The sequence below is a fragment of the Embiotoca jacksoni genome, unplaced genomic scaffold (assembly GCF_022577435.1).
Source record: "Embiotoca jacksoni isolate LCO1_2020_lvr unplaced genomic scaffold, fEmbJac1.0.p SCAF_13, whole genome shotgun sequence".
Classification (NCBI taxonomy): domain Eukaryota; kingdom Metazoa; phylum Chordata; class Actinopteri; family Embiotocidae; genus Embiotoca; species Embiotoca jacksoni.
In genome coordinates this window covers 1,224,733-1,249,402 of record NW_027185263.1, presented here as the reverse complement: position 1 = coordinate 1,249,402, position 24,670 = coordinate 1,224,733, and the positions used below count along the sequence as shown (strand labels likewise).

The 24,670-nt window shown below is 40.7% G+C and overlaps 1 protein-coding gene across 13 annotated transcripts in view; it reads left to right on the top strand.

Moving 5' to 3' along the window:
• The window catches only part of ncam1a (neural cell adhesion molecule 1a), a 231,807-nt gene that overhangs the window by 172,679 nt on the left and 34,458 nt on the right, over positions 1–24,670 (top strand). For 3 of the 13 annotated variants that reach the window (XM_069145823.1, XM_069145828.1, XM_069145831.1), the window contains exons 9-17: positions 835–864; positions 6,351–6,501; positions 11,347–11,531; positions 11,649–11,742; positions 14,760–14,927; positions 19,019–19,147; positions 21,393–21,407; positions 21,584–21,619; positions 24,444–24,491. In XM_069145823.1, coding sequence (XP_069001924.1) covers positions 835–864; positions 6,351–6,501; positions 11,347–11,531; positions 11,649–11,742; positions 14,760–14,927; positions 19,019–19,147; positions 21,393–21,407; positions 21,584–21,619; positions 24,444–24,491 — 856 coding nt within the window. The remainder of the gene's footprint in view (positions 1–834; positions 865–6,350; positions 6,502–11,346; positions 11,532–11,648; positions 11,743–14,759; positions 14,928–19,018; positions 19,148–21,392; positions 21,408–21,583; positions 21,620–24,443; positions 24,492–24,670) is intronic. The other 10 variants (XM_069145827.1, XM_069145830.1, XM_069145832.1 and 7 more) reach the window with 6 other exon arrangements.

The following is a 24,670-nucleotide window of genomic DNA, read 5'->3' as shown; positions in this document are numbered from 1 at the left end:
CTATTTTTTATAAGTTTATAACAAATATTATTCCTATGATATTTAAAACAATTTTTTTTATATATCCAGCTGCATGTCGGTGGAAGAAGCCGCCGGTTCTATAAGATCTTTGAGTTAAGATGGAGCTCGTCATGAAGAGTTTTTGTAAGTCGGCCGGAGAATTTTAAATTCTATTCTTAAATTTGACATGAAATCAATGAAGAGAATCGAAAACAGGAGAAATCTGAACTCTCTTGTTAAATCCTGGCAGCGCTCTCACTGCAGTCATTTATTATCAGAACGAATACAGCTCGGTATAAAAATCATTCAGTCTCATTCAATTCTCCATCGATTGTTTAAGCTGGTTGTTTCTTTGTTTTGACAGTTTTTTTCGACATGTTTTAAGTTCCTTCTTCATAAATCTTTCTTCTGTATTTATCAGTAGACGTTAAGATGTGTTAACCCACTTCTCAGGCAAACATTTATTTTACTGGGATATGAAAATCAACACGCAGCCTTGAAACTGGAGTTGGTTAATCTTTCTCAGTAAGCACTACCAATCTTTTTATTTACTTTACATGTACGTTTCGTGGTAAACAATACAGCAGGTAGATGAATTATCACCCGGCAGGTTTAAAGTCATCTGATTTCACCTGCAAATGGATGGAAATATATTTAAAAAAAACTAAAAAAAACATGACGTATACTTTCCTGGAAAATGTTCAACTCATGGACTAAAACTTTCCAAATCACCGGTGTGGTTGTACGAACATGAAATCATCGTCTGCTCTCACTTTGTGTCTGAAAGCTGACGTTGCTCCACTGTGTCGCTGTTTCTCTTTCCTTCCTCTCCAGGCTTCATGGACGCGACCAGACAAATACGAGGTACTTAAATATCGTAGCCTGACTAGTTGTAATAGTCCAAATTACTTACACTGTAGTCCAACCCCCCCCCCTTTTTATTTTTGTATTTTTTTTTACTGCAGAGCAGAAGTGTTGTCGTGTAGCTGTGCACTAAATATGTCGACCATTAGACACATAGTACAGTTCATTTAATCCACTTAGTTCCAGTATACATTTAGACGTGCCCTATTTACTCGTCCCTGTTTATTTTTGAGAGGCGGAGACAGTCGCAGCATCACCGGTGTTCATTTTGAGGCCTTACAGCGTGCCGGTATTTCCTGCTGCACGGTCTGGTTGAAAGAAAAAAAAAAAACAGGTTCCTGCTTTGTGCTGCAGCTCCAACCTCTCGTAGAAAACACTGTCTGCTCTGCGTCGGACGAACCCAAACTCACCAAGCTGTACTAAATCCTAACAAGAGCCGGTTTTAAAATGGTCTAACGTCCTGCCACGGGCCGGAGGCTCGGCATGTTTCTGCTTCAACCACACACGACAGCAGCCGACTCGCTCGACTCCCCCGGGAGCTCATTTGCACCGCGGCCTCACTGGGCGTCTTCACCCGCAGAAGAAATGCTGTCGGTTGGTGGGACGAAGCCGAGAAGATAGTTCTGGTTTGGTTTTTTACTTTCTGGAATTTCTGTGTCCAGCAGCTAATAACATGGAGGTGGATGGAAATTGTGTTTGTGGTGTGCAAGCTTAGGATTCAGAGCATCTATTAGAGCATCTATCAGAGCATCTATCAGAGCATCTATCAGAGCATCTATCAGAGCATCTATCAGAGCATCTATCAGAGCATCTATCAGAGCATCTATCAGAGCATCTATCAGAGCATCTATTAGAGCATCTATCGGAGCATCTATTAGAGCATCTATTAGAGCATCTATCAGAGCATATATCAGAGCATCTATCAGAGCATCTATTAGAGCATCTATCAGAGCATCTATCAGAGCATCTATCAGAGCATCTATTAGAGCATCTATCGGAGCATCTATTAGAGCATCTATTAGAGCATCTATCAGAGCATATATCAGAGCATCTATTAGAGCATCTATCAGAGCATCTATCAGAGCATCTATTAGAGCATCTATCGGAACATCTATTAGAGCATCTATCGGAACATCTATCAGAGCATCTATCAGAGCATCTATCAGAGCATATATCAGAGCATCTATTAGAGCATCTATCAGAGCATCTATTAGAGCATCTATCAGAGCATCTATTAGAGCATCTATTAGAGCATCTATTAGAGCATCTATCAGAGCATCTATCAGAGCATCTATCAGAGCATATATCAGAGCATCTATTAGAGCATCTATCAGAGCATCTATTAGAGCATCTATCAGAGCATCTATTAGAGCATCTATTAGAGCATCTATCAGAGCATATATCAGAGCATCTATTAGAGCATCTATCAGAGCATCTATCAGAGCATCTATTAGAGCATCTATCAGAGCATCTATTAGAGCATCTATCAGAGCATATATCAGAGCATCTATTAGAGCATCTATCGGAGCATCTATTAGAGCATCTATCAGAGCATCTATCAGAGCATCTATTAGAGCATCTATCGGAACATCTATCAGAGCATCTATCAGAGCATCTATCAGAGCATATATCAGAGCATCTATTAGAGCATCTATCAGAGCATCTATTAGAGCATCTATCAGAGCATCTATTAGAGCATCTATCGGAACATCTATCAGAGCATCTATCAGAGCATCTATCAGAGCATATATCAGAGCATCTATTAGAGCATCTATCGGAGCATCTATCGGAGCATCTATCAGAGCATCTATCAGAGCATCTATTAGAGCATCTATCAGAACATCTATCAGAGCATCTATTAGACCATCTATTAGAGCATCTTTCGGAACATCTATCGGAGCAATAGAGCATCTATTAGAGCATCTATTAGAGCATCTATTAGAGCATCTATCAGAGCATCTATTAGAGCATCTATCAGAGCATCTATTAGAGCATCTATCAGAGCATCTATTAGAGCATCTATCGGAACATCTATCAGAGCATCTATCAGAGCATCTATTAGAGCATCTATTAGAGCATCTATCGGAGCATCAGTCCGAATCTAAAACAGCTTGTTGTTTTTGTTTGGGTGCACAGAAACATGCCGACTCCACAATAATAACACGCTAACTTCACTCACTTCCTGTCGCACGCACGGGACAGGAAATGGAACTAAGAATTAACTTTCATTACTAAGTGTTTGACAAGTTTGTTCCGCTAAAAAAAACACTGCACTTTTTTCAGATTTTACTGTCATCAAAAAAACTCGCTGAAATCCCGAAGTTAACACGAGCTAGCCGCCGGCTAACAACAGGGCTTGTGAATTACCGTGTGTGTACGATTATTTGAATCATGGTCTTTTCGGCACACTGTTCTCCCAGCGGGGGGCCGTTATCGTGTCACCTTGTCCAACACCCGACTGGATTTCGAGCGGTGTGATTTACGGCGGCATGTGCATTGTCGTCTAATGCTTTTATTTATAAGCTAAGAGAGAAGGCTGTTTGTACTGGAGTGCATTTCCTGTTTATTGTTCCCGTTCACAGATTTTTCTGAAGCTGCTCGTCTCTGCACGAAAAAGTAGATAAACACCTTGAAGACAGGAATACTAGTCTCATTATGGCATTACCGGTCTTCATATTTTCTTGTATCTGAAGATAATTTAGTCAGTGTTACTGTGCAGTCATGACAAAAATGAAACCCTGTTAAATATTTTGATGCGTCTCGTCCCCAGAAAATGAACTCCTGTTGAATCTACTTGCACAGGTTTAATCCTTCAATCCGTCCTCTCTGCAGACGGAGCTGAAACAAACAAAAAAAGCCTCATTTAAAGCCTGAACTGTGGTGGCGCTGCCAGCCTCTTTCTCTCTTTCACAACATCTGCAGTACACAATATATGACAAGCACAACACCGGTATCGACAGCTTACATAAGAGAGTGTCAGTTCTGGCCCACAAAGCAGCGACGACTGCGCAAACAACTAAAAAGAGTCTTTCTGTTGTACGGCTGCTGTTTTAATTAATTCCATGACGAGTCGTAGTCGTATAATTAAAAATGATTCATTGGAATTAATGATTAAATCCTCTTCAAAGGTGTGCCTGTTGGCATATGCCTCTGTTATACCATTAAAGAATGATTCTCCATTAACCTCCTCTGCTGTTTCCATGCGAGCGGCGTGCCCGTTGTACAGCTCTTTCTGTGTTACTGCGGCGTGCAACAGATTAATGCTGCCCTTTCAAAACGTTCCCGGACGCTCCCTCAGATCTCCAGCAAAGCAGCAGTAAAAATTCTGCCACATCTGCATCACCGGGCTCTGTGAACAATAACGGTCCGCGCCAGCGGGCTAATACAACACATATCATTTCATTATTTATAAAAGGTGTACAGAGAAGCAGCTCCACTAGCCTGGAATATTAAGAGGAGATCATGGCAGCTGGAGGGAACCATATATCCCCCCAGTGGAGCGAACTGTGTTTCGCCCCGAGGGAGGAAGAGCTGCTGCTGTATTTTTAACAGCCAAGAGGTTTTACAGGGGCGGCTTCCTTATTATACATTTTATAGAGCTCTTCTTTATTATTGATTCTGTTCTTTTATTCTACATCTCAAAACTTACGAAGAATATATAGAGAACAGAGCAGAACCCGAAGCGCCCTCATCTGTGTCCTGGTGAACGTGCACACAGGAGATGGAGCTTCAAATTCTCAGACACGTGATCAAAGTTTAAAAACACTCATTAGAAGTGTTTTTCTGTCACCTCGAGCCTCTACGTCCAGGAAAAATGTACAGGTTATTATTTCTTTCCTGAAAATAATTAAAATGTGGTGATCTCATTTCTCCACATTCAATAAATACTTGTAGAAAGTAATTTAAAGTGCCTTCATACCTGCTCTGATTTCAGAAGACATCAGTGTCATTCACAGGTGCCTCAATAAACGAGGCCTTGACTGTCAGGAAGTGGTAATAACTACTGAAAATACCCAGAAATAATAATTAAAAACACAGATGGGATATAAAAGTGTTCATAGTTTCAGATCCGTAAAATGGTTCTGATCCAGAAGTGTCTTCAGCTGCAATACCAGCGAGTGCCACTAGAGGTCGGCTCCAAAAAGCCTCCGGCTCCATAGACTCCCATTCAACTTCTCTCATCAAATCCAAAGTGAATAAAATGTGTCCATCAGTTATCTCGGTGTTGTTAGCTAAAGTCACTCCTTCTTATTAGTTTTCTGGAGGTCCATCTGAAAATAATCCCTCATTCATTAGAAAAGAAGATTCAAGAAGACCTGTTTTTGGGGGCGTGTCTGTTTGATAGACAGGCCTGTGGTGCAGTCAGGTTACAGCTATCGGTGGGCGGGACGTAGTATCGTCAGGTTTCCAATCAGATCGGTCAGATCCACCGCTGGCTCCTCCCCCAGCTCGTCCAAATATGGTCACTTCCTGCTCCAAACCGCTCCGAACTAACAAGACGGTGACGGACAGAATCTGAACTGGAGGATTCATAAACAGTAAAGCTGATGTTGCATTGTACTCTGCTAGCCTTATTGTATTTTTGTCTCATTTTGCTTGGACTTACTAAAACTCTTAACTTTCTTAACTCTCAACCCAATTAAAATATATATTTTTCAACAATTAAAAAAAACCAGTGGCCCAACTGAAGAGTTGTTGTTTTTACCCACAACAGTGCAGAGAGTCGCACTGAGGCCGAACACATTCCCAAAGCTGCAGCATCAGCTAAGCAGGCCGTTCTAATAAACCTAACGAAAAATAAAAAGACCATTTAACAAGCCACTTGTCCCGACTGCAATTATCGTCCTCCAACTGCAATTAGACGGCCTTTAAAGCTGCAGTTTGCCTGCTAAATGCTGCGGACAGTAATCGAAATACTATCATGGTTTGCAGTTTATGAGCCGAAGCTTCGTACACTTACTGATTTCCAGGTGGATTCAGCTGCAGGATGTCCACTGTGCTGCTGTTTCTGTATGCGTGGAGAGACAGAGTCTTTTGGACCGGTGTATTTATTACATTTTACAGCCGGCATTTATTTACTTTACGGTTTAAAGATGGATTTGTGGACCTCGGCTGTCTGAGCTCGCCTCGACCTCAAACTTTAATCTCAGTTACAGTTTAAAGGATGATATCTGTGGCACTCACTCTGTATTCAGATAAAATATATAATAACGTCATTCTTATCAGGTAATAACTTCCAACCTGTACAAACCTGTGTCTAAAAAGTAACCGTATCCTTTGTTGTCTCTATCTAGCTTATTTCTGCACTGATTTTCTAATAGATTCCCAGTCCAGTAGTGTCACAGTTTCTTTTTCAGCTTCTGTTTATCTACTCTAGATGTTCTTGCTTTTAGTAAAATTGCAGTGTTTGGACCAACTGACACTTTGCACGTTTATTTTGTCCTGCTTTAAACCTGAGAGTCGTTTCTTTCTCTTCTTCCCTGCAGAGCCTCGACAGGAACGTGGTGGTGCGCAGCCACGCCCGGGTCTCCTCCCTCACCTTGAAAAACGTCCAGTTCACGTACGCCGGCCAGTACCTGTGCACCGCCAGCAACTCCATCGGCCAGGACAACCAGCACATGTTCCTGGAGGTCCGCTGTAAGTCGCTCCACTCTGCGCTGATTTATCCGTGATGTAGACACTCAGCAGCTGCAGTTTGCAGGGTTAAAATTCACTTATTTATGATGGAATTGAAGGTTAAAAAGAGCTGTTGTTTATGTTGACATTCACTTATCATTCATATTCAATTCATCAAAGTCATTAAGATCGAGTTAGAACTGTTGTCAAGTCCTTTTTTTTCACTGAATCGACTGTCTGCTTCGTCTCAGCAGTAATTAATTTGTTCTCAGACGCTTTCTCAACACGTCTGTTTCTGCTCACAGCAGCAGTTTCCTCCGTCTCCAGAAAATGGCCTCCGACAGCACCCACAGATACTTCTCTGGTCTTTGTTCATTAGCTGCTGATTTTTTTTTTTACCTGTAGGCAGAGAAATCTATAGCAGCAGTCAGAGCAGGAAGGGCATGTCTCTCCAGTCGAGAAAAAACAGAGACTCGCAAAATAAATTTAAACCGCCAGCTGCCTTCTGGCCGCCCTGCGTGTATAAACCTCATGTGGTCGTTTAATGTTGGTGCAGACAGAAGATCTCACTGTTTGATTTCAAACTATGTTTCATCATGTGATAAAGAACAACTAAAGAAAACCCAGAAGTTATAGCCTCCACTATGACTTTTATATGCACCTATTATTACCTCTTATTGCTGTAGCAGGCTGTAAATTGACACTCGTTACCTTCTCGAAGCTTTGAACTTACACATAAGTAGTGCGACAGTTTGCTGTCAGGTGTTCAAAGATGTTTGGGGTAAATTAAAACTGATCGAGCAACAACCTCAACCTGTGAAGCTCCATCGCTGATCCGACTTCAGTCCATCCAATATTTCTGTAATAAAACAAAAACACTGGATGCAAAAGAAATGATGTTATAAAATAAGAAAATCCTAAAACATGAAAAGGCTTAAAAGGACCCGAGAAACGTTGTGAAGCTGCAGCGTCCAGCCGGCCACCGCTGCGTCTGTGGACAACCGGTGCACTAGTTGAGCGAGAGCAGAGTTTGCAGGGTCAGTGGTACCGCTGCGATGTGTTGCCATGGAAACAGAGGTCTCTGCTCCTCAGGGGTGCGTTGGCTTTTTTCTTTTTAAGGTTTTCTCAGTTTTTTAGTCCTGATTCTATAGACCATTAAGCACCAGCTGCATCGCAGGTGTCAGAAGGGTTTAAAGAAAAGTTAAAAGCCTAAATTAAACTCTTTATGTGTGTGTGACGGTACAAATAAGTTTCCCTTTTTGAACTTCGGGCCTTTAAACCAAAAAACGAGCTCCATTTTCTGCTTGTTTATCATCGTGACACAAAATCAAACCGTCCTGATCGTGCAGTTTCTGTATTTGCATTAATTTTTCTCATCAGTAAACCCCAAACATATGCTCAGACAGACTGCGTGTGCATAATAGAAGCCAAATCGTGTTTGATCTCATTTTGAAATCTATCAAATGTTACCTTGTTGTTTTTTTTTTAAAAAACACTCAAAAAAGAGGGGAAAATAAAGGCAATTAATGTTTAATTGGATTAATATGCCCTGCTCTCAATGCGCTCGCAATTTGCTCCGAGATATAATCAGGATGCTGCACTGATAGAGTTGTTTGAGGGCTCTCAGTTAGCCGGGGTAATCAGCGAATAATCAGGTAGCTGATTCACTGTTGCCAAGCAATTATCGATAAGAAAAGGTGCTTTGTCTTCGGCGTGGCTCTCACTCCTCTGTCCTCTCTATCACCGCTCGCCCACTCACACGGTGACGACGTTATCGAAGCGTGGAACTTCCTATCTGCCGCGCAACATGATCCCATTAGCCGGGCGGAGCGAGTCCAGGTCCGCTGCAGGAGGACTGATAGGAAAGCGTTACCGTCGTCCCTGTTTGAGCTCCGTTTTAACGTTTGTTTAGTAGGAATGTGAAATGAAAACAGTGTTTGAGCTGCAGGCGGGTCACTTCTCACCGACTCATCTCAGTCCTGCTGCACGTCCACTTCCAAACTCCAAGTCAGGCTTTTATTTTTTTTTATCGGTGCCAACTTCTGAAGGTGTTTCTGCAGATATTAACGGCTGAATATCAATGAAGGTAGAGATAAAATATTTGTATATATCTGTTCGTCAACAAGTGGTAAACACTTCAGTGAAGATGTATTAGGAAGGCAAACATGCAGGAAAATGTAGATTTTCAGGCTACAAAATACAAGACTTCAAAGACTCAAGCTCAAAGTAAAGTATAGTTCTATCAAATACTGTTTTTTTGGGCAATTTTTTGGGCCAAGCATCAGTGTGTATAAGGGAGCACAGGTCTGGTTATGTGGGATCATAATTGTGCAGGAGGTTTAGGTTTTGTGTTGAAAACACCTGTCAGCTTGCAAATTGATGGGAATGAAATAATGAGGGTGTTTTTCTGTTAATTAGAGGTGATGGACTTTCAGCTTTTTCATCAGGGAATTAGACATTTGACTGGTAAAGGTATGCATTAATTAATTTGGTTTCCATGTAAACCAAAACCAAATTACATTCAAGTGTCACTTTGTGTTTATTTCTTTGCATCATATTTTGACCCATTTTGATATTATTATTCTGAACCGGCACAAAGACGAAGGTTTGAACCAACCATGATGATCTGATCTTGGTCTTTATTTCCACCTTTTGAGTTTATTAATATAAAATTTGTGTTCTCAAGTATTTACAGAGCGATGAAGTGTCAAAAAAAATCTGTAGTAATGTACAAAATTATGACTGAAACTTTAGCTTATTATACCTGCGCTTCTCACCGTGAAGCATTTATGAACAAGCAACGAATACTGCATATAGTATTTTCATACATAAATGCATATATTATATTATATAATCAGTATTTCATGACTTTGAATTGCTGTATTGTTGAGATAGTGCATGAAAAACAAACATAAACTTTAATAGTGTTTACGACTCAAAGAGAAATGCCTCACTTCCTAATCTTTGTATTTACCATATATGGTCTGTGGTAAGTAATACTGTTATATATTGTATGTGATTTGTATGTGTACCAGAAGCAGATATATTCCTCTCGTTTGCAGTGATTTGACAGGTCGCAGTCACGGTAGAGAGTCAATGAGACCCTGAAAGCAGTGATGGAGAGAGTGAGAGTGAGAGTGAGAAAGAGAGTGAGAGTCTAATCAGGAGTGCAGGAGACAGAGCGTCTATTGACTCAGCCCTGTCCATCAATCCCAGCAGCGGCACGCCGCCGAGCTGTTCAAGGATCCGGGGTCAGACAGAAAGCCCCGGCGGTGTCAAGGGCCGCAGCCTCTCGGGAAGCAAAGCAAAACTTTCCCTGCATTCAAAATCTCGGCTGAGTGATGCCAGCAGGATGTGTCGAAAGGAAACAATACGGGGGAAGCAGGCGCTACCTGTCGCCTTAAAGTGTCAAATTAACTGTCAGTGTAAAGACTTTGCCGATAATTAAATCTACCAAGCAAATCAAAGCTGGCTCTCTGAATGGAGCTCTCACCGTGTGAAAGTTTTCCTCAAACCCAAAAATGAAGCAGCTGAAATTTTCCACAGCGGAGAACAGCATGTTGTTTCTGCTGAGTCAGCGCTCTGGCTAATTCATGACGGTGCACCTATTAGGCAAGTGTTAATGACATTCAGCCCTTTGAGATGTTAATGGTTTTTAATTGCTGAGATTGAGCAAAAAAATTCTAAATAAAAAGAGCATTTTAATGTTCTACTAAACCAACTCCGGTTGGCTGTAAAACTTCATATAAAATACCTTGCAGTGAATGTATGAAACATATCGACTGCACGTAGCATCAATATACCGTTTTGTAAAACTGCAGCTTCTGTCAGTGCAGCAGTCAGAGCTCTAATTGTCTTCAAGAGAGTCTTTTTTTTTTCATGACAGTGATTGTTAAACTGTTTGCCTCAATAAGAGCGGCTGGAAATGTGGAGAAGAGCTTCAGGGAAAGCAAACGCAGCCATCGTTGGTTCCTTGGTTCCTTGTTTTTTTGTGATAGTTGCGATTAAAAATGTTCGATTTTGTGGTGGATTTTCTCAAAATTTTTGTTTTAAATGACTTTTTTTGCGTTGAAATTGCGTGAATTTGTAGAAATTGCAAGTCAAGAAAGAAAAATTCTATTTTTTTAAGCACTCTCTGCTAAAGGAATAAATATATAATCACTTTCTGTGATAATAATCATGCTGCACTCTTTTTTTATTTATTTATTTATTGAACAAAACAAATCCTAAAAGCTGCGTATGTTTCCAGAACAGACAGCCTGTGTCTGTAATATAGAAACAACGGGTACATCAGCCTTTCAAAATAAGAGCTTTAGATGCTGTTTAATTCATGTTAATTCAACACATAGGCCAACTATATGCACAAAAACAAAGTGTGTATACAAATATTTTAATGTACAGTAATATGTAATCACTTCCTTTGATAATACGTTTTTAATTCAAAAATTGTAATGTGAAGATCACATTTCCCACAAACCCTGTCACTTCCTGTTGTTTTTTTTAGTTTTATTTGGTGACGAGAAAACGGGAGCAAAGCATCTCTGATTGTAAATGAGGAGTTATTTTTGTTAATAACGTGAATTGTTTTTTTTAAGACTTACTTTAATACTGCAGAGTATGCCTGAACTAAATAGAAGGTTTAATATAATGATAAGAGACGACTGATTCTTGTCTGTCCTGTAAATTTTCTGAAAATATTCCCATAAAAAAAAAAAAGATAAGTGTCTTAATCCTGAGTGTCATCTTGTATTTTCACTCCTCATAAGGAGCTTTAGTCCATCTCGGATAATTCACCCATATTAAAGGTGAAGATTTCCAAACATACTCGACATTCACCATCGTCACTCCCCTGTCTTTCCCCCGCAGACGCTCCAAAGGTCCTGGGTGCGGTGGTGCTGTACTCGTGGGAGGGGAACCCGGCCAACATCAGCTGCGAGGTGGAGGCTCACCCCGAAGCCTCGGTGGTTTGGTTCAGAGACGGCTTCCAGCTGCCCACGGCCAACTACACCAACATGAAGATCTACAACACGCAAACCGTCAGCTACCTGGAGGTCCGACACACCTGACGTTTTTATACTGATTTATACTGTTTCTAGTATTTTTCTTGTACATGTGCACTGACTCGCCACATGAACTGATGTTTCTCTGTGTGTTTTTCTTGTGTCCAGGTCACCCCTGATGAAGATGACTTTGGGAGCTACAACTGCACAGCAACCAACGCGATGGGCACCGGATCCAAGGAGTTCATTCTGATCCAAGCAGGTAAACATCCATTTATATAGATTTGTGTGTGTTTTCCTTTTAAAGATTAGATTTAGGCTTTTTTTAGACAGTGACCGTGGAGTTAATGGGGATGAGATGCAGTTAAAGGTCCGACCTGCTGGGAATCGAACTGTGAACAGGCTGCTTATCCGCTAATCCCGTGTGTGCTTTTTTTTACTTCAACAAACTTTTATGGATTTAAAATCCCAAACTGGGGCTCTTGGGAAGACCAACGAAAACACCCGAAATAAAGTCATGATGTGGCAGCACTTGGGTTTATCTGCCTGGCAGGTGTGTAATGTTGGCCACGTTTACCACCTTAATTCAACCCTTTGAATTGGGTAGTCGCTCTACTGATATAAATCCAGCCACCCAGGACCACATGGCTTAACACCTCGGCCATAAAACCAGGAGAAAGGCCCATCAAATTATCAATAAAATGTTAAAGTCAATTCTGAAGGCAATCAGAAACCATTTTAGAGCACGGATGTGACAAAAACACGTGAACACCAACCTGCACAGTTTAGAATCAGCTGCTGAGATTAGAGTGAACTTTTACTAATGAAAGTGAACAAGGTGCAAAACAAGGTCAGCAAAGTACAGTATGAGTGACAGGTTCTGATTTCATGCATCTGTTTTGTATGAAGGTATTTTTGTGTCTTTATTATGGGCATTTCTTGCACTGCAATCAAAAATCAAGTTTGCAAATACAAATATATGAACTGAGAAATAAAATGATTTGCATTGCAAATTTGCTCTTATAGTTTTGTTCATTTTGGGAACAGAATTCATAATAATGCTCATGAAACTTGACTTTTTTCAATTGGTTCTATTGCTTCACAAATAAAGGTTTTTGATCTGCAACCACAAGTTTTTGATTCACAACCAAAACGTTTTGGATTCACAAACAAAAGTTTTTGGTTTGCAACTAAAAGGTTTCATAAGTAAAATTTTGAATTCTGTGACCAAAACTGTAATAGCAAATAATTTTATTCTCAGTTCATATATTTTTACAAACAAACAAACAACAACAAAAATTTGCTCTCAAAACAATTTTTTTTTTTTTTTTTTTGCTTGCATAATAAAGACACAAAAACACCATATTTGTTTTCATTTAGAGTAACTTCGTGCATGTGTGAAGCGTCTACTCATGAATGTGGAATCAGGAAGGCGCTAATAGCCTTGATATGAGTTGTAGCCATAAGCTAAATCTGTGCATCACCTGAATACAAATAGGAAGTGACATTGTGCGAGAAGTCCCGAAGGCGGCGCACAGTAGAGATAGAAAACGAAGTCGGACCGTGCACAGAGCCTTGAGGCGCTCCGCGGCATGGACCACACAGGTGGTACAAATAATTGGAAACACGGTGGGACTGCCCCTTTAAGTCTCATTTTCTTTGTGCTACATTTGGTCTGCGTGGGCCTCATTTTGTATGCAAATTGCTTTTGACCCATTAGATGTGGTAGGTCGCTCAGGACCTTGTCTAAACGCAGTGTACTTGAATTAATTGCGGTAACACCCTGTGCTGCCATTGTTTAATATCCTGTAGGCTCTTTGAGGTGTTTTCTTTCTGCGCTCTCATTTGCTGCATAACTCCTCCATACAAATAATGTGACTCCCCAAATACAACCCTGGAACAGCATTTTCCACATCAATGTCAGTAAGAAAATTTAACATGGAGGCCAAGCAAAAGTGCTCTACAAAACAAAGTGTATTTTTAATGGTGCATAGCAAAATAAAAAGTAGCAATGAATCATCCAAAAATCATTTTCACTGGTGTGTGCATGTGTGTGATGCTAGTGAGTAGCTCCAGGAAGTCTGCAGACATAAACTGTCTGATAATTAGTTTAATCCGCCTTTTAGCAGTGATTAGCTCCTTCAGTACTTGTATTCAAACAAGCTTAAAAATTATACAGCCTCGCTAGTGACCCCTAGAGGTTACAACAATCATTACACCAAGAGATAAGAGATAATTGATCATAGAGCGGTATCAGAAACGTAAATATTGTGGCTTTGCTGCTGTAGACTAAAGATCATGGTAGCACTAATCTTATAATTTGTCCATTAGATTGATTTTCTTAAACAGAAGTGAGAAACTTGACAGAGACACGACGGAAAAAGCTAGAAGGGCAACAACTCGAATAATCCTTGAGGAACCAAGAATATACATTTTCTGACCAGTGATTGTAAGGAGACAAAAACATTAAACCAAAATTTTACAAAAGCAACCATCTGACATCCTGATAACCATCTTTAAATCCTCCGATTGAAAGATTAAACAGCATTACAGAAGAATGTAATTTAGTGTCCAGAGAGTTTTGGGGTTCCTTCAATACCTTTACATGCAATTCTCTCCCTGACAAAGCACATGGTAAGCTTGGAAAGGCATTCATGTACAGTCCTGCAGTCCAACATAGAAAAGGCACTGAACTCCTCACCATGTTTTAAGGCGTGAACATACCTCCGTATTACCTCAACATGGCAAAGTGATTCAATAACTTGCATTTATTTGGTTATATGAGGGACCAAATGTTTCAAATATCAGCAAACAGTTACTAGTAAGTCTTTTGCAGTTCCCAGTTGTCATGGTGAACTTTTAAAATCAGCCTTTCCCTCTTATCTGGTGTCTCTAACTGTGAACTTTACACCAAGGATGTTCCTGCAGCCTTTTTAAATGCAAACACACTAATGCTGATGCCGCCTGGATTTTTCTCAGCGCTGATTGTGACAGTTATCTTGAGAGGCGACTCAAATAGCTCTGTGGTGTGGCAGCAGCATTAAAGTATGCGCTATCCAGATATGGGATGTTTTCAGAGGAACGGTTGCAAAGGGTTTTTACTAAGAGACAAAAATGATGTGATAGAGATGTAAAAACACCAATTACAGGGAGCTCCAAGCAGTTTGTAAATGTCTTTATTTTATGTATTTCCTCAAACTGTTAAAATGCTTTGTTAGCTTTTGAAATGAGCCTTTAAAACGAAGACAAATAACACTTCTTTTTTTTTTGCCGTTGCAGACGTGCCATCATCGCCATATCTCCACAAAGTGGAGCCATTCTCCAGCACAGCGGTGGTGGACTTCAAGGAGCCCGACTCCATGGGGGGAGTGCCCGTTATCAAGTACAGAGTGGAGTGGCGTCTGCCTGGCAAGGAGTGGCGTAGCAAGGAGTACAACGTCGAGGAGTGTAAGCATCTCCGCTTAGTTTGGGGGGGAGTGATGACTCCTCCTCCTTGAAGACAACACGTAGAAATGAGTCATAATTTAACAAGAAGGAACGTTATGGATTTTTTGAAAGCATCACGTTGATTCATCCTTTGGCAGCAGATCGAAAACGGCTGCTGTGACATATTTTCTGCTTGATGTGAGTCAGTGTGGAGTTAGTCTTTGAATCCCTGAGTCACCACCACTTACCTACATTTCTCCTGAAAGCCCCCAGAATATGATTTTATTCACAAATACTGGATGTAAGACGTGTTATTCAACCGTCTCTTTAGGTCAGTGTTTCAGTTCACGTTTATCCTTAATACTGAAATGAAGCATCTTATTTCAGAAGTCGTCTTGAGGAAGGCAACTCGATGGAATCTGTCTTTGTTTGGTAACAAATATCCATAAATCAGTTTAGAAATCGGGTGAAAAATGGTTCAGAACTCGTTTCTTAAACTTTTAAAGCCACTGGATGTCATCTGTAATTGTTACAGTGCAAAGAGAAGCTGCTTGTATGTAATGCAGTGTCACCTTTCACTGCACAACTTTCTTAAAATACAATATTTATGTAATATATTTCTCAGCTTTACCTGATGGATGCAAATTGCATCCGAATTCCTACCCCTTCTTCTCAGTTGAATTGCGCAACAAGTGTTCATCGCAGAGACACAGCACATATCGTATGAAACTGCACGAATTGAGCATTCCAACAATGTTAGTACTTCATCTGTGTGATGAAGCGTTGAAGAGAAATCCGACTTTACAGTTGCATCAAATTTAGCCCTTGTAAGCGCTGTGTCCATCTCCACACCTGTTACTCTTGATTGAATAGTTCTGAAATCCCGATCGCTTCACGTTGTACTTTATCTCAAAATAAACAGCAGAAGTTACCGTTTCTGATGATACCCATCGTTTCCCTGTACGACAAAGAGTTTTCAGCTCGTCCAGTTTTTAAATCACAGCTGCTTTCTGCATTGTCTCCAACGTAGGACTGAGCCGATGACATTTATTTTTCATCAGGCATTAAGAACATATTTTTTTAAATTGCTGAGTCATAGTGTCCCACAAACATGGTTCAGATATTGCCAGATTCTAGACAATTTGCTCTACACAACTATTGAATTTTTTAAAATATTATTTTATATGTTAATTTTATAAGACAACATTGTTTTCCCTTGATATAAATGCTAATAACGAAAATCTCATAGAATTATCATATTAAATGATGAAAGATCTGGATAGCCTAGACTGTCCTGAAAAAAACAAGATATATCATGAATGGCTAGCTTCTATAATGTCCAAGATATGAGCTTAACAGTGAAGGTAGTGAAATTACCCTGAAAACAGCCTCATGACAGCAAACATTCGGACGCAGCAGGAACAAACACTTTACTGTTATTGTTTAGCTCAAATATTATTGTTGTTATTATTTTGGGAACCGCTGCTCCTACATGCGTGGAAACCATTCCTGCCTTCCAACAACAGTTAAGCCAAACATGACAGTGGCTGATGTCAGTCAAGAGGTGGAACAGAGATGCGAGTCAGCTGCGACACTGACAGGCCCCCGATAATGTCCCCGTCCCACTGAGGGCTTGTGGCCCTTACAAATCTGGATGGTTCTCGTCCCGTCTGCCACACGGGACTTATCAGTCAGCGGCTGACAGTGGAGGCTGTCAGCTAAAGGCCCGAGAGCCGCCTGTCACGCCGGCGTGTACACTAAAGCAAAACACATGGACCCACAATGGTAGATGACGTCAAAAATATCTCACTCAGCCGCCTCTGATACGTTTTACAAAACAAACGTGGTGAGCGTACCGTTCTCCTGCAGAACGTTTTTCAGGATGTTTGTGGCATTAATTTGTAAAAAGAAGGAATACTAGAAGCTGTTGAAGCTCACAGAGGAGTGTGTTGTTGTTGATGCTGAATTATCAAGGGGCAGAAGTGTGTCAATAAAAAAACACTGCTGAGTCTCTTCCACTGCTGTGAACCAGGGCTGCCATCACATGTTTAAAAGCAGTACTGCCAGATATATACGTACCCCACCCATCGCCGTGCAGCCACACTGTGTAGATAGGAGCGCCGCCGTGTGCACCAACACAAAGCTGCATGACAACAGTGACACTATAGCTGCAATACATCTATTAACACTTCATATTTTATGTATCATGCATACTTTTATGTATTGTTTACAGTCAGTAGTAAGCATGAATACACTGTAGCCATTTTTAATGCAAAAATTTAAATTTTTGCTTTTCCATATTAACAACAGAGAGGTGTAGTCCACTTAGATCTTCATCGTGCATCATTGTTGCACCAAGTATTACATTTTATACAAGACAACACCTGTTAGTAGGAGCAATTTGCAGTTTTCTTCTGGACTTTATTGACAGTAAAAAGTGTCAAATGTCAGGAGGTCACAGGAAGAGGACTCAAACACGACACTAGAGGCAGGTTGAAGAAGCAAAAAGACCAACTTTACTCACAGAAAGCTGAAAGCTGGTAGAATATAATGACCTGGCAGGTGAACACAGTACAGTGTGTGTGTGTGTGTGGGGGGGGGGGGGGGGGGGGGGTTCTGGCTGAGGCAGAGGTCCAAGTTCAAAAACTGGAAAAGAAACTTCGTACAAGAGGAAACAAGGAAAACTAAAGCTGAAGCATAGAGAGGAAACGGCTATGATTCTACCATAGCATATTTTTTTTAATGCTGTACATCTGAAAACATGAGCTAAATATCTTTTATGGTTAGAAAAAGCACAGAACTCTGTTTGGGTTTATTGTTTATTGAATGTGACAGAAACCATTCATGCAGTTTGATCCCTTGATACTATAATACTCACTAATTATTAAAAAATACTCATAATGTTAGTACAGCACACATTCCTTAAGCATGCACTGTTGAACATGTAAACCCTCACAGCTGTAAATTGGACCTCAGCCGTGACCTCATCAGTACGTTGGTGCTAAAAGCCCTCATACTTTTTGTTTTTCCTACATTTCCTCCGAGCGCTCGGTTCACTCTGAAACTCCTCATTGAGACGTTCATTTGAGATTAAATGGAGTCACGACAACGTAAAGATGTTTCTCCGCCCGAATTTGTTCTCATCCATGAAATTACTATTCTTTGTGTTGCACGGAGTGATATCAGTCGAGAAGACTGTTTATGACAAAAATAAATGCATGTGTGTGTATCCTCAATGGAGTCTCAGCGGTGCCGTGCAAATGGGAATAACAGCATCAAATGAAACGCAGCACATTTTAAAGATGAAATATAATTTTGTATCTCTCGAAAAATAACTATGAGAAATTACTAATACTCTAGATCAGGGGTGTCAAACTCATTTGAGTTAAGGGGCCACATACTGCCCACTTTGATCTCAAGTGGGCCAGACCAGTAAAATCGTAGCATAATAACGACAATATTTCTCTATGTTTAAATCATTGGTGAAGGTTTTTGGATGATAAACCCTGTTTTAAGGTCTTTCTACAATAAACTAGAAACATAAAGACCAAAAACTCAGACATCAGCCGACTGTTTATCCGCCTGGGCTCTCCTCTGCAGATTCCCTCGCTTTGTGACGCGTTTGACGTCAAACGCGTCACAAAACGAGCAGCGAGCGCTGCTGCCTGTGGCACCGAGCGCTGCTGCCTCCGGAGCAGACGTCGCATTTACGCTGTTTTTGAAGCAATTACTGGATCGATTAAAAACAATTACAAAACGTTTGTACTCATAAACCTCCATATTCTCATAGAAATGCAATTAATGTCTTTCTGTAATTTTCACACTTAGCAAAGTCATCCAGCGGGCCGAGCTGGACCCCCTGGCGGGCCGGATCCGGCCCGCGGGCCGTATGTTTGACACCCCTGCTCTAGATACTATGATACTAAACCTGTAACATTAAGATTTACATTGTTCTCTGTGACGCTATAACATCTGTGCATGAAAATAATGACCTGTCATTGTGGCTGCTGTTTATACTTTTGCAGGTAAAAAAAATAGTTTGCATCTTTAATCTGGCGTTTCCCTGCCTCAGTTGTCCACCTTTTATAAAATACGACTCTCTCTGCCTCCAGCAAGCGTGACCAAGATCACCATCGTTGGCCTGAAACCAGAAACCACCTACGAGGTCAAGATGTCCGCCATCAACGGCAAAGGCGAAGGCGAGAGCAGCCAGGTGCAAACCTTCAAGACCGAGCCAGTCCGTAAGTACTTCCCAGCCCCTCCCACCCACACCCCACACCCCACCCCACCCCACCCCATTCCCCTCCTCTCCTCCCGTGTCCCACAGTATAAGTGCTCCCGTGACCCCGGTGCTTTGAACCTAACGCCGCTGCTGCTCACTCCGCTCACCCGTCCACTCCTCTCTTCTCACGCCAAGCCCCAGCGATGTCCTTTTTCCATCCAGGCCAGCAGCAACGACACTTCATTATCCAACTTCATCAGCAGTGTTAACTCTGCAATGTAACCCGTGTGTCCTTCATCCCTGAACAGTGTGTGTTGTTCTTCTTCTTCCTCCCTGTGTGTCTGAAGTGTGTGTAAGAGCCTCTTTTCTCCCTCTGTAGCTTCCCCAGCTTTCCGGAAAGTACTTGTGCATTCCTGCAGCTGATTTATTCTTCAGTGTGAAGAAGTGTCATCTCTGTATTTATAGTTCAGTGGAAGCATGCATTTTTAATAGAGCAGCCACAGGTGAAGTCCCGCTGAGGATTGTTTGTGTTTCGTGAAGGTGATGGCGGCGTATGATGAAATGTTGGATATTTCTGAGGTGGAGAGGAAAATTTTCTTTCTGACTGTTTTTGAAGGAAAAAGTAGGAAAGTCATCTTAACAGCACGATGGAGAGAATAGCTGCTTCTCAGGCAGGTGAAGGAAGTTTGGACCGCGTTGCACTGCTTTTCAACCACCATGACTATGGAGTGAGAGGAGAGCCATAATAAAAAAATATATCTGTGATGGGGTAAATGGGGGAATAAATCAAGGAAAACATTTTTTTTTATTATTTGGAAATATAAAGGGGAATAAATAAAGAAAGTGTAGAAATATAAATTGGAATAAATAAAGAAAGTGTAGAAATATAAATTGGAATAAATAAAGAAATACAAAAAAATTGGCGATATGGGGGAATGAATAAAAGAATGAAATATACATTGTGGCGATATCGTGGGAAATTCACAAAGGAGTACATTTTTAAAAAGGTCGAAATGTAAAGGGGAATAAATAAAGCCACAAATTAAAAAACAAAGATGAAATATAAAGGGGAATAAAAAAAAAAGGAAATTTAAAGGTGAATAAATAAAGGAATAAATAAAAAATGTGGAAATGGATATTTTTTTCTAAATGTATTCCTTTATTTATTCCCCTTTATATTTCCACATTTATTCTTTTACAGATATATATTTTTATTATGGCACTCTTCTTACTCCATACTCGACTCTCCCACCGGTTGGTTGCTGGGTGTTCTGGAGAGATCCGTTGTCACCCTCGGTTTTCACACCGTTTCCTGTTTTCTTCATGAATAACCCGACATCTCATCACAGCTGTGTCAGACATATGGCAACATCTGCAAAGAGCAGTTGCGCGACACCTGTAATCACAAATCAGAACGTGTCGGCTCGACATGAAATGTGACTTTGAGTTTATTTACGTGCAATAAGGTGTCAGTATTGATTGTATAGAATAGATTGGACCTAATAGATGTGCAGAAACTGAACTTATATTCAAGTTGTTTACAAAAGAAGGATCTCGTGTATTTATCCAGAAAATTATTATTATATTACCAAATATCTGCACATCATGACATCAGAAAATTAAGCCCGTCTCAGACCCTGTTTCTCAGTCAGCATTTCAAATCAGGGTCATGAATAAATCTTTATTTTGGTTTGTGCCAGACTCCATGTCACACTTCCATCTGCGCTTCATCACCCATCTGCCTCCTCAGCATCATCCTCAGCATCCTCCTCAGCATCCTCCTCAGCATCCTCCTCAGCATCCTCCTCATTTTTCCCATGAATCCCCTGAAGCTGAAGAAAAGAGGGTTTTTTTCCCACTTACTGATGTTACAGCTCAAATATCTCTCTCGTGTTTATTTGGCTCAGTTTTAAAATGTATAAACTTTACTTGATGTATCATTTACGAAAGTGAAATGAAAATTGGATGGATGTTGAGATTTTCAGCCGCAAATTTAGTGTCTCTCTGAATCTCTTCTTTGACCAGGAGCTTGAAGCCATTATGATTTTAATTTTGATGGTTAATTTGTACCTGTATCATCAACATTAACTGCAGAACAAAGAGAAAGAAGTTTTTCTGTGAGGGGCGTGACAGCGGGTTAATGATAGAGCTACCCTCTTTCCATTGATCATATTTCTCATTTCATTGTCTTTGTTTCTTCTCTTTGTTTTTTGTTTTTCTCATCATGGTTTTCCATCTGTTCTGTTTTCCATCGGACTTCTCAGGTTATTCTGTCACAAGTAAGTTTCTTTCCTCTCCCTGTCTCGTCTGCTTCATGTGTCTCCATTGCTTTTGTTTTGACCATTAAAAACATGAACTTTAATCTTTAACAAAAATATGCTCCAGAACGAGAGCTATCATCGGCCTCTGCCTCCATAACTACCAGTGCTCATTACCTGTTGTACTAATTTTGCAGCGAGCAGTCCGCTCCATCACGTAGATGAGGGTTCAGGTTCGTAGAAAGATTGATTTTGTTCTGTAGTCCGTAGAGCTCCCCGTCCCTCTTTAGTATTTCTCGCTTGTCTCATAACATCTTTGTTTTGTTTTCTCTCTCGTATAAAGTTAATCACACTTCTGCATCGCAGCAGCTCATCCAGTCGGTGTTATGTAGGGGATTTAAAGAAGGTATAAGGAAGTCCTCGCACAGTGAATACGAGTACAGCTATTAAGGATTATCATTGCATTACGATGCCGTAATTAATGTGCAATATAAACTGGGGATATTTGCACACAAACAGCTCCGGATGGAAACATCAGGTTTAGATATTCAGGTCTTCAATTCCCCAAAACATCTTTAGGATTCCCACTTGTGCTTCTTGTGTGTTTATTTTCTGTTTGTTTTTTTATTTGCCTAGTGGACTTATTTAGATTCAGAAATAGACGTATAAAAAGGTGGACTGAGAACAGCCACTAGTTTCTGTTTGGACTGAAGAGGAGGGAGGAGAGCTGAAGCTCTCTTTGGACAAAGCAGTGGCTTATTGCTGCTCAGGAAAAAGGTTTTCGTGTTTTGCTTCTAAATACGGTGGCCCTGGAGCTCAGTGCATCGCAACAGTAGGAAAAGCAAACTGAGAAGACATCCTCGACACGTGCACGACTTTTAGAGGAAACGCTGCACTCAGAGAGAACACACTCTGCAAACACAGCAACACTGCCAGTTTTACAGACTGAAAAAAGGGACGGACATGGCTGCAACATGCTTGTTGTTACCATGGCAACTCGAGGGGCTACTGAAGTCCGTAATCCAGCAGTGGGACTCAAATCTAAGTTTGTTTTGTTTGAACACTGATCACGTGAACATTTGGTTGTGTTTTCTGACTTTATTCTTCACCCCGCTGCAGTATTTAGAGATTTGTGAAGATATTTTCCTTTTTTACATTTGTTTTTCTTCGATGCAGTGTGCTGAGCTCTCAGGGCTACAGTAGATTTATGGTGCGTTCACGAGCAACTGGGAAGTGGAAAAGTTCCGACCTCCGAGTGGGAGAAATCACCTGAACACCTGTTGAACTGGGAATATCGTACTACGAAAGTTTTTAAGAGCTCTGAGAAGTCGGTGTGACTTCACTCAACCTGGCGACGTTTGTGGTGAAACGTTATCATTGCAAAAATAATTCACTTCGTGGTGAATTTAGGTCATTCTAGTTCGTTAGAACAGGATATTGTGCTGTTAAACAATACTAATTGATGGCAACAGTCCTCCAACATGGCGTTACTTTGTTATTGTTACATTGTTGCCGCTACTTTGTTATTGTTACTATGTTGCCGTTACTTTGTTGCCGTTAGTTTGTTGCTGTTACTTTGTTATTGTTACTATGTTGCTGTTACTTTGTTGCCGTTACGTTGTTGCTGTTACTTTGTTATTGTTACTATGTTGCCGTTACTTTGTTGCCGTTAGTTTTTTGCCGCTACTTTGTTATTGTTACTATGTTGCCATTACTTTGTTGCCGTTAGTTTGTTGCTGTTACTTTGTTATTGTTACTATGTTGCCGTTACTTTGTTGCCGTTACGTTGTTGCTGTTACTTTGTTATTGTTACTATGTTGCCGTTACTTTGTTGCCGTTACGTTGTTGCTGTTAGTTTGCTGGCTGTTTTAAACGTTATCTCCAAAAAACACGTGTAGAAATGTAGTGTACAAATAATAATGACCTTCTGAGCCCCATTTCGTCCCTGTGATGGTCTACATGAGTGTTGACGAGGTTGTTTGTCACTTTTTAGTATTCAGACATTAGATATAAAGCAGACTTCCTGGAGGCTGCCATGATGCCTCTTTGTTGTTGTCATGGGAACGCTCTCAACTAGGAAGTCGGAGGTTATCAAATCAGGAATTTTCCTACTTCCAAGCTAGCCTGAACGCACCAATAGAGCCCCAATACCTGCCTCATAACCGTAAATGTTTTCCTGTTTATGTTTTAAAACATTGTGGAATTATCTTTGTGGGACAGTAGTATTGTGTGTCTTCTGTTTAAATGTGTCTCACACTTTAGAAAGGTGTAGACCAGACTGTAGAAACATGTCCATTTAGCGACTAATTGTTGGTTGTTGCTGTAAACAAAAGCAAAACCAAAGGCACTTGGTATAAAAAGGCATGAAAGTGACTCTGCAGTCGGATCCTCAACAAGCAGTTTACAAAGGCACAGTCATTGTTGTCTCCTTTCAGTTTCTGCGGGAAACTAAAGGTTTTAGCTTCAAACAGCTAAAGGAGTTACTTTTCTTTACCTTTTTAATCACCAGAAGCAAATTTGTTCCTGACATTTTACATATCCAACCTAGGAAGAGAGCAGCCTGCTGTTGAATGCTGCTTCATTCAAATGAACAAATACATTTAAAGGGCGATAAAGTAAAACGTTTAGGTGATTTAGATTTATTTATATTTGTACAGGTATTAGTTTGAGCACTGAGTTTTGAGATGCCAGATTGGAACTGTGTGTTATTAAAGGCCCGTCCTCCTACAGTATTTCACAAGGCGGTACAGTATTATCAGTCTCCTCGCACATATTAAATTGCGTCCATTCATCTCCGTTCACATTCAGCACATTTAACAGGATGTGATGCAGCACACCGTCCCCGTTGTTGCATCCCAACAGGTTAGCACAGCGGGTGCGATAACAGATGCGGGAAAACAAGAGCTGCCATCGCTCTGCTGGAAAGTTGCAGAGAAATTCCTTATCAGCCGGACCGTAAATACATTTAAAAAAAAAAAAAAGAAAAGAAAAAACAAACCGAGTTATTCTTGTCGACAGACTGCGGCTGCCTCTCACCATGTTTTCACCATCTTTCAGTTTCATCAGCGATACCACCCCCTATTGCTGCCACCAGTATGGCCCGTAGTGAGTATGCCAGTCGAGCGGTGTGTGCGGTGTCTCTCTCCTCACTTCTGTCTCTCTCACCTGCTTCGGCCTCACAGTTAGCGTAGACGGCTCATAGGAGGGCTCGTACACCTTCAACTAAAACACAAACCTGAGCTAGATGTTTAGCAGCTCTGCTAACCGTCTTCAACACTCAGATT